The sequence below is a fragment of the Taudactylus pleione genome, unplaced genomic scaffold (genome assembly GCF_031769625.1).
Source record: "Taudactylus pleione unplaced genomic scaffold, aTauple2 ptg000739l, whole genome shotgun sequence".
NCBI classification, from domain to species: domain Eukaryota; kingdom Metazoa; phylum Chordata; class Amphibia; order Anura; family Myobatrachidae; genus Taudactylus; species Taudactylus pleione.
Genome location: NW_028285141.1, coordinates 283179 through 294050, shown reverse-complemented (window position 1 = coordinate 294050; position 10872 = coordinate 283179). Strand labels below are relative to the sequence as shown.

At 43.0% G+C, this 10872-nt stretch overlaps 1 protein-coding gene across 1 annotated transcript; it reads right to left on the bottom strand.

Moving 5' to 3' along the window:
• Positions 1 to 1046: 1046 nt before the first annotated feature.
• Positions 1047 to 3848, bottom strand: LOC148477159 (uncharacterized). Its single transcript, XM_088457136.1, has 2 exons — positions 2434 to 3848; positions 1047 to 2214 (listed from the first exon to the last, which is right to left on the bottom strand). The coding sequence occupies exons 1-2, from the start codon at positions 2978 to 2980 to the stop codon at positions 1622 to 1624; spliced, it is 1140 nt and encodes a 379-aa protein (XP_088313262.1). The 5' UTR covers positions 2981 to 3848; the 3' UTR covers positions 1047 to 1621.
• Positions 3849 to 10872: the final 7024 nt, after the last annotated feature.

The window sequence follows — 10872 nt, the reverse complement described above, 5'->3', positions numbered from 1 at the left end:
TTTGGTTTGACCTTGGATATATTTACACATTCTAACTAGGTCAGTTATACGGTGCCTTTTTCCACTGTAAAGTCCATTTATCTTGTTAGTAGACCACTACTGTGCAGTCTCAATATCGGTTCCTTTAGGAAGGCTTCAATACTTAACCAGGATGGCCGCCTTCTATACTTCTGAGCATGTGCAGCACCATCTTGTCACTGTTTTAGAGCTGCACAGTGGGACACAGTTTGGTGAGACTCTGCATATACCGCTTGAACTACAATACTGATACCACTAGTATCCTGCACCATTACCAACACACAGTCACAGGATGGTATTCTGTATACACCGCTCCATGCTGAGAGTTTGTTACATGCATACCTGTGAGTACGGCTGTACATCCAGATTATATCTGAATAAACCACTTCACTGGTTAAGTACTGGGCTGTTCACTTAGGGAATCTACTGATATGTACCATTACTCCATTAGACCATCGCCAATAGTACACACATATTCCAACATATCTTGGCTTTCTTAATGTAATTTCCCCATTGTATTAATTAATAAGGTTACCCTCTATGGGGGGGATCCAATTGCGGGTGGGTCATTTAAAAAACCCCATGGCGTTGGGTTTTTCCCGCAGGCACTGGGTTTTGCTATTCAATTAGGGAACTGAAAATGGGCCGCAGTGATTTCTGTAGAAATCACTAATACCACTTTCAGACAGAAAAATCCCAAAAACCCGGGTTTTTCCCGTATCGTTCAACCCGGGAAGGACCTGGGAATTTGCTCCTAACCCCCTTTCACACAGCACATAATTCCCGGGAAATTCCTGGGTAGACCCCTTTCACACAGAACCCAGATTATCCCTGCAATATACAGTGTGTCATAATAAATGGACTGCTTTTATGGCACACAGAGATGAGGTCATGAAAAGTGGGTGGTGTCTGCTCACTGCAACATACAATAACATAGTATAGACGACACAAGTCTTGTTTTGCAATCAAATTTTTTTATTTGAAAGCCTCATGTTATGTACATGTTATGTCACATGTAACACCTGCTGTATTACATTTTTTAAAGTGCTTCTTTTATTTTTCAACAAATATGCATTAGCCATTAACAACATGGCCTTAATGCATTCAACAATTTAAATATATATAAATATATATATAAAGACAATAGAAAAATAGGTTGTGCTGTCATGGAACTGAAAAATATAATAGGGGAGGCACCCCAACTATTAGAACTGTGTGTTAGGGCCAGCCTTAGAAACGACACATATACAGTATACATTTTGTAATACAGCGGCCTGTTAAGTGCAGTATACAAATTTTTAAATACAAAAGAAATGGAGGTAATGTGTGTACATTCTAAATTATGTACACCCCCATATATACATGTAGCTGACTTAAAGGGCACCCACACATTGCCCTAAGCTCTTGCCAGGCCTGTTAACGGCAGGATAAACAATATTGTCAAAACAACAAGCTTCAACAAAAAAGAAATATAAAGTAGACAGCAAACATGTAAAACATCATACAAGTCTACAACTATCTGTAGGCAGTGCTGACAATAGTGCTAAGTGGAGTGTTATAATGAGTGCCATCTGAATTACTATTCACTCTGCCATCCTGTGTATTAATCCCCGTGCCATCTGCATGTATGCACAGTTCCATATTGATTAGTATTTCCTGTGCTGTCAGGACTATTATGCACAGTGACATGTGGAGTGCTAGGCACTGTGCCCTCTGGACTTGTATTGGCATGTGGACGGCTCTGTACAGTGACATGTGGATTACTATTCCCTGTGCCATCTGGATAACTATGCACTGTGCCATGTGGAGTAGCATGAGGTGGATTGGAGGGGTTACTTTGCAGAAATGGTAGCCCTCTGCTATGCTGTTGGTAATTTCTAACAGGACCCTCAGAGTACTGAGGAGGATACATTACATAAGGTTGTGGAGTGTGTAACCTAGACACTAGACCGTTAAGGAAGGACATCTGTGCCTCTCTGTTTTCACGTGAAATTCGTTCGTGTAGACCAACAAGCTGACTGGCAAATGAATTTTGTAACTCTCTTTCATTGTCAAAGAAGCGCTGGAGTCGGGCATCCTCCTGTGCCTGGAATTCAGCATCAGAATCTCGCAGCTGATTTACCAGGATTCTGGTCATTGTGCGCGTTGCTAGCTCCATCTTGGAAGTTTTTTTCTTCCGCTCTGGTACTTCAAAGACTAGGAATAGAAGAAAAGAAAAAATACATTTACAAATTAATTCAAAGCCGTAATGTAAACATATATGTGCTTGCGGCCTACTGCACACTAGCTTCACATTGCAACAGATACATTGAGTTTAGATTTCAGCATAGTAAAATCAGCATAGTCATACTATAATGACAAGTCTATACAGGACAATGTTAACATCCCAAAAATAGTGGGTGTATAGTAACTTACTGTTCCTGCGCTTTGTCGGAGTCTCAGTCTGTGCAGGAGTTGGTGTCCCACTCGTACTGCTTCCACTCGCCTCAACCACACCCTCAAGTGTATTGGTGTCTGGGACCCCCGTGGCAGCCATCGGATCTGTGTCACTTATCTCTGTGATGTCATCAAAGAGTATTGGTGGTGTCATTGGGCAGGATTGGCTGTTCTCCGGGGTAACACTTCGTGAAGATGCACAACTAGCCGATGATATGGCAATGGGATTAACCAGTGCAGAATTGCCAAAGACTTCATTACACTGATCGTAGTAAACCCATTCCATTCTGGCAGCACCACTTTTCCGCCTGTTATGGTCGTGAACTTTGTTATAGTATTTGCGTAGAGCTTTCAGTTTGTTCACTAGCTGCTGCTGGGTCCGCACAATGCCCCATGAGGTGAGGATCTTAGCTATGTTTGTGTAGACTATTGCGTCCTTCACTGTGCCACTGATCTGTTTGCGGATCTCCTCCTCCCCTCTGACTGCCAGCAGCTCACGGATCTCCTCATCCTTCCAGTGCGCCATGCTTCTCTCTCTCCTTTTCTGCAGCACAATTGTGACATCAGATGCCAGCGCCACTGCCCCGCCCGCTCAGCCAATCAGGGAGACCCAGCCGCTCAGCCAATCAGCCTGTGCACCGCCATCTTAGCCAATAAGCGCTGTTTACTATGCCCGGAGTTGAAAAACCTGGTTGGCGCCTTTCAGACAGCCACCAACCCGTGTAAGACCCGGGAAAAACCCTGGTAAATACCTGGGTCGAAGTACCGGGAATTAGGTCCCGTGTTGACCCTTTCAGACAGAAAAAAAACCTGGGTCGACCCGACAAGTGCCGGAAAATTACCGGGTTTTTTTCTCTGTCTGAAAGGGGTATGAGTCTTTTATCTCGCACCTCCAGAGCAAGTCTGATTTTTCCGAAAATCGTTAATTTTAGGAAAAATCAACGGGACTTGCTCTGGGACCCCGGCGGCACCCACCCTGAAGACTAAGCAATTGGAAGTTTCCAATTAGCTTAATTAGTCCTTAATTACTCAACTCCTAAGTGGTGACTTCTGCATCCAACGTCGGGAGACGGGTCTTTTGCAGTAGGGGGAGTATGTGAGAGTGTTTGTAAGTGTGTATGAGCAAGTGTGTGTGTGTGTGTGAGTAACCCCTGATGTGTGTGACGCCCCCTACCATGTGAGTGTATACCCCCTGTAGCTGGCGGTGGGATAACTACATCTCCCAGCAGTCTGAATCATTATTCTAATGAAGGAGATCTCTCTGATACCTCCTGCATTAGGCTGTTGTTAAAGAGCACTGATAACTAGATCACCTGGAAACCGACTTTCCTCATAAAAACAAATTCAAATGGTTTAGAAAAAATTATTTTTCAGGAACCCATCCTGATATTATATTATAAACATCATATCTGTTACACATTTATATATATGGCATTCCTTACAATTTGACAAAAATCTTTTACCTAGAAATATTAGTTTTACCAGACTTAAAATGTCCTGGTCTCTTTCTAAATACTGGTACTATACTGCTTCATGTAGTACTTTATTTTCTCTAGATTTTCTCTATATGAAATCTACATTTCACTATTTCCTCACCTGCAATCTAAGGGGTCTATTCAGCATTGATTTTTTTACATAAAACATACGGAAACTATGATTTCCATATTTTTTCTGCAAATCCCCTATTCAGCAATGGGATAAATGGAGAAGATAACGCAATTATCTTCTCCATTGATTCCCATCTCGCTGAGTACCGCACTGTAGGGATCAGCCATTGATCTCCACAGTGCTTTAACACTTTTTGCTATTCAGCAAAGCAAAAACTGTTAAATCACTCGATAAATATTTCCTTTATATAACGCCATTTCAGAATGGCGTTATGCGAAGAAAATACTTAAATATCCTGAAAACTGCAGGGACAGAGGGAAATTTTCCCATAAGTCCCTGCAGCATCTTATAACCCCGCCCAGTCTCCATCCCTGCTTCCCGGTGATCGGCGGCAGGTAAGTCACTCTAGAGCCTTTTAAACCTCCCGAAAGTAATTGATATTTGTTTAAAGGCTTTATATTATCCTGTATAGATGTATATTTATGTGCGATTATATTTAACATTTATATATAAATGTTAAATATAAAATCACATAAATATACATTTATACAGGCTAGCATAAAGCCTGAATACACATTTCAATCAGTTTCGGGAGGCAAGCAGGGGCGGCGGCTGTTCCCGAGTGCATGACTGAGCAAGCGCAGAGGAACAAACAAAAGGGATTGTTTTTGGAATCCTGAAAACAATACCTTCTGTGACATCGCAGGGGCAGTGTGTTACCGCAACCGCTAATATTGCTAATAACCGCTGTAAAATTTAAAAATACCTTTTTAATACATTTTCCTTCCTATAAACCTCTAAGATTCACCTGCCTAGAACCTCTAAGACAAAACCCTACCTATACCTTCTAAAACCACAAGATGTCGCTATTTTGATTATACCATTAATGAAATACCGAGACAGTTGAATAGCGGTCCGAAGCGCTAAAGATTATTATTCAGGTAAAAGTACAGATGTTACAACGCTATGATCTAATAATGAGCGCAAATCAATTGTACAAACATTAGGTCATAAGGTACAGCTAAAATACATGAAACGGTTATTAAAGATCAAAAATACAATGAGCAATATGAGAAAGAGAGAGAGAGAGAGAGAGAGAAATAGACATATTAAAATACAATGAGAGATATATCAATGTCTGCTGAGAGCACATGTTCAAGATGGCTGGTGATGGTGTGCGTGTTTGTGCGTGAGGGGGGTTGGGAATGCTTCCTGCCCTATTGTCCAAACAGCATGGTCTCTGAACCTACAACAGACCTTATCCAGTAGTCACTAGACCGTGGGGAGGGGGAAGGGCCGAAGCACATGTTTTTCCTTTGTTTGCAAGCCTCATGATCCCTAGGCAAACTCCATCCTGCACCAAGCTGCAGCTCCGCAAATCATCCATCAATGACCACAACCACAACAAAGACAATATACCTATCTGACCCACACAACACCACAACTGGGCAGAATCACAATTTCCCTTGTGCACCCCACATGGAGGCAAGCCATCTCCAACAAACCGCAGACAACATACCCATCTGACTCACACAACACCACACGGCAACCACCCACGACCATTCAAAGCTGCCATCAATTCAACCTCCACGATACAACACGTGACACCACCCTATGATCACATTCATGAGTATACAGCACACACAAAGCCCATCTCTCCCAAGCAGAGATACCGTTCAAGCACACGGCAAGGCCCAAACACAGAACACATGGCAAGGCCCAAACACAGAACACATGGCAGGGCCCAAACACAGAACACATGGCAGGGCCCAAACACAGAACACATGGCAGGGCCCAAACACAGAACACATGGCAGGGCCCAAACACAGAACACATGGCAGGGTCTCAATCAACCAGCATCAATCATTCACAAATATCACAACAATTCCACAATCAATCCCTTTCCTGCATGCTGACAACAGACCACTGTACCCTACAGTGCAGATGAAAAGCACAGACCAGACAACACATCATCCACTGCATGCCAACACAGACCCTTGAATATCCTTAGAAAACTACAAACCACACACCATGCTAAGCTAATAACAGACTAACACCAAAAAGCCACAGACACCCAAATAGGCTAAATATTGCACAATTTATACTTAGCTACAACAACCCAGGGGAACTGAGATCCATTTTCCGTTGTCTGGTCAGGGAGTGTACCTCTCTCTTCCTTCTAAAATCTGCTAGTGTGTCCCAGTCTGTTTCTCCAAGTGTGTGCATGCTATGTTCCCGCCCCCTTTTACCTGTGAGGTCATCAGAAAGGGAGTATCCTTTTGGTTACCTGAGACTACTGTTTCTACTCTCAGCTAGCTAGCTCTATTGTTTAGACTGGAATAACCAGTCCTTTGGAGAAATCTGTTACAGGGCATTTATTGGACAATTCCAAATGGATACAAAAGGTCTCCAACCTCCTTTTGTATCCCCCAACATGCAAATCTAAGCTGCTATGGAAAACAACATTTCAAATAGATATTCTCTCTAACATTCATATTTCATAGCCGCATGTTCTGATCTTCATATTGATGTCACCGGAATGCTGTGGAAATAGAGTCGGTCAGTACGGTTCCACACACAGTTCAATTGTCATTTACTAAGCCATAGTTACAGAAAACATTCATTTCTTTATATACTAACATTGCGTTTAAATTATCCTTTTTGCGTTACAGGACCATTGCTTTTAAATGTATGTATGCGGGGAAAACAGCACTGAATTGCATTGTGCGTCTGATTGCAAACAGATTCTGTCTTCGCCAATTATCCGGTTTTGACAGTCCACCCTTTGATAGCCAATCAAGCGCTATCACAACCTGTTCTGAATCTGTTTAGCCATGCATGAGAATATACCGTTCAATGTTATTATGGTATGACACAGTGTGGTCATTTGAACCATTCAGATAATGCGTCTCTGGGAGGGACATAAAACTGCCCTTATACGCACACCGCGGATCCTTAAGGGATCATGGGAAAGATGTGGGGATGCACCTATCCTATAAGGGGAGCCTTGGAAGGGGTTGGGACTGCATTACCTAAGATGACTTAAAACAACATAAACACTATATCCATGCATGACCACTCAAACTCAGGCTACAATATTATACACTACATATTGGACCGGCACTCCCCTGGTTTGGTATAGCACTCCTCCTTTCGACTCCTCTGCATCAATGCCGACATCAGCTCCCATTGTCTGTATCAGTACCCCATCACCGAAACCAGGAATTCCCGAGCAACCCAGGATGGTGAAAACTCTGAAAAAGAGTACAAAAATGAACACAGCTGACTGGTCCATTGCTGCAACACTGATCTGCAATTTCTTTAGCTCAGATAGCTCACAGTCACCTTTTATTCTTCCCGGCACAAGCTCACGATCGACAGGTCCATGCTATCGGCCTCGTCTCCGCCTTGCATCTCCCCCGGTAGATTAATCCTCCCTGTATTTGGTGGAATGGACTCTGGCATCTTAGTCGGCCACCCTTTGCGGATGTAGAATTTCGTTAACACATCGGATATGGTTCTATCCCCCAATCAATCAGGCAATCTGAACACAAGAAATTATTAGATCAAATGAATTTTTCTCCAGGTTTAACATCATTACAGTTTGCTTCAGGCATGTTAGTAAATAACACTTCAATTCCTGTTGTTCTTACACATTGTCATGAGAACCTGCACAGTAACCTCATAATATTTTCATATGAGGCTACCTGGCAAACAGTATCTCAACGGGAGACAGACAGGTGGTCTGGGATGATCTTGGTACTAGTACCTATCACCTTACACATGTTGTAAAAGATATTACTTGTGAAATGAGTATCCCTTCCATCACTAATTCTAAGGATACTGTATTGATACAAAAATTCCTGAAATAAAAAAATTCTGTTATAAATGTCTACGGTTCTATTGTTTCCTTGTCCCCTGAGTAGGGCAGTACTTCAAGTATTTAACCTTAGCCGGGTATGGCTGTCGTATGTCTTTGGCAGCCTTGCGTCCTGTACATGAGAGATAAAGCACAACAGTTTAATATCATTTACACATAACAGTTCTATAAAGCTTTGACAAACAATACTGGGTTAGTCCCTGGGACCCTGAGGCTTTCGTGTCTATGTGCAGTGTACCTCTCCCTTATATGGAAGCAAGAGGGCACTGGTAGTTGGGGTATGGGAGGGAGAAAATAAACAATAGTTAAGCTACCTCACTCTGGCTCTCTTACATTTTTATGGGTTTTCACATCGACTGTACCTACACCCCCATCCGCATATGACGGTGGTGGTGCGCGTTAACCATCTGTACTACCTTCCACAACGCTACCGTGCCGCACGTGTGCGCTATTTCGCAGCTCGCACGCATTGCAATTCAGCGCTGCGGGTTTATTCTCTGGTAATGTGCTCACGACGCTAGTTTGCGTCATTTGCACATTGGTAAGCCACGCATCCCCTTTATGCTACCACAGTTTTAAACAAAATACTTAATCTTTTTTTCTCTCGGGATCGCACCATACTGATGTGATCCTGGACATTGTCTAACACATTTTTATCAAAACCACCAATTCTGGGAAATGGTCTAACACTCTTTCTCATCATATTCCTCCATTAGCAGCACATCATTGCCTAACATTTCTACCGTTTGCGTGGCTCCCATTTTGAGACAACTCCTATGCTTTTCAATAAAGATTTAAGCCGGTGAAAGACAATCAAGATACTTTCACTTACCTACGGACGAAATTTCTAGATGCGCCCAGCTCACCTACGGACGTTATTTCTAGATGCGTCCAGCTCACCTATGAAAGTTATTTATAGATGCTATCACTCACCTATGAAAGTTATTTCTAGATGCTTTCACTCACCTGTTCTCTCTCAGCTCACAATCACACCTAGTGCGGCTCAACTATAATGCTCAAATATTATTGAACATTGCAGTCACACTGAGAGCCGGTCCCTAACAAAAATAACAAACCATACACCTGCTCTGTGTACTGAACGGTAAGCTGCTTACCGAGCGGCTAAGCTAACCCTTGCACCTAGCCCTTAAGGATCATATGATACCCTTAATTGTCCAACACATACTCACTGTTACACACTTTCTCTGCGCAGAAAATAAACGTTTACCCAGATATTGGTAGATAGAAAAAAAAAAAAATGTAAACCTCGATGACTTTGTTCAAACATGTGGCAGCAGAACCGGAAGTGCGTATACGCTATTGTGCAAACGGTCGCATACACAATTATGCGACTACCACACAAGCGTATAATGACTTTTTAACTGCGTACGCAAAAATGCATCTCAGCCGCATACTCAATACTGCGGCACCCCTCTACGTAAGGCTCTATCAACAGAAAAAAAAACATTTTTTTTCCTCTCTTGTCCCTGAATTCTAATCAGCGCTTCCTCTACACAATAACCGGCAGTACGCTCTCAGCAACACTGTGGTAATGAGAGACTAATGCGTCTCTCAAAAGGCGCCTCCACGATTTTGCTGAGAGAGGACTGACCGATTGTTATCGTGTATCAGATAGTGTGATAAACCGATGTGAGCCCCCACTGTAAAATTTAAAAATACCTTTTTAATACATTTTCCTTCCTATAAACCTCTAAGATTCACCTGCCTAGAACCTCTAAGACAAAACCCTGCCTATACCTTCTAAAACCACAAGATGTCGCTATTTTGATTATACCATTAATGAAATACCGAGACAGTTGAATAGCGGTCCGAAGCGCTAAAGATTATTATTCAGGTAAAAGTACAGATGTTACAACGCTATGATCTAATAATGAGCGCAAATAAATTGTACAAACATTAGGTCATAAGGTACAGTTAAAATACATGAAACGGTTATTAAAGATCAAAAATACAATGAGCAATATGAGAAAGAGAGAGAGAGAGAGAGAGAGAGAGAAAGAGACATATTAAAATACAATGAGAGATATATCAATGTCTACTGAGAGCACATGTTCAAGATGGCTGGTGATGGTGTGCGTGTTTGTGCATGAGGGGGGTTGGGAATGCTTCCTGCCCTATTGTCCAAACAGCATGGTCTCTGAACCTACAACAGACCTCATCCAGTAGTCACTAGACCGTGGGGAGGGGGAAGGGCCGAAGCACATGTTTTTCCTTTGTTTGCAAGCCTCATGATCTCTAGGCAAACTCCATCCTGCACCAAGCTGCAGCTCCGCAAATCATCCATCAATGACCACAACCACAACAAAGACAATATACCTATCTGACCCACACAACACCACAACTGGGCAGAATCACAATTTCCCTTGTGCACCCCACATGGAGGCAAGCCATCTCCAACAAACCGCAGACAACATACCCATCTGACTCACACAACACCACACGGCAACCACCCACGACCATTCAAAGCTGCCATCAATTCAACCTCCACGATACAACACGTGACACCACCCTATGATCACATTCATGAGTATACAGCACACACAAAGCCCATCTCTCCCAAGCAGAGATACCGTTCAAGCACACGGCAAGGCCCAAACACAGAACACATGGCAGGGCCCAAACACAGAACACATGGCAGGGCCCAAACACAGAACACATGGCAGGGCCCAAACACAGAACACATGGCAGGGCCCAAACACAGAACACATGGCAGGGCCCAAACACAGAACACATGGCAGGGCCCCAACACAGAACACATGGCAGGGCCCAAACACAGAACACATGGCAGGGTCTCAATCAACCAGCATCAATCATTCACAAATATCACAACAATTCCACAATCAATCCCTTTCCTGCATGCTGACAACAGACCACTGTACCCTACAGTGCAGATGAAAAGCACAGACCAG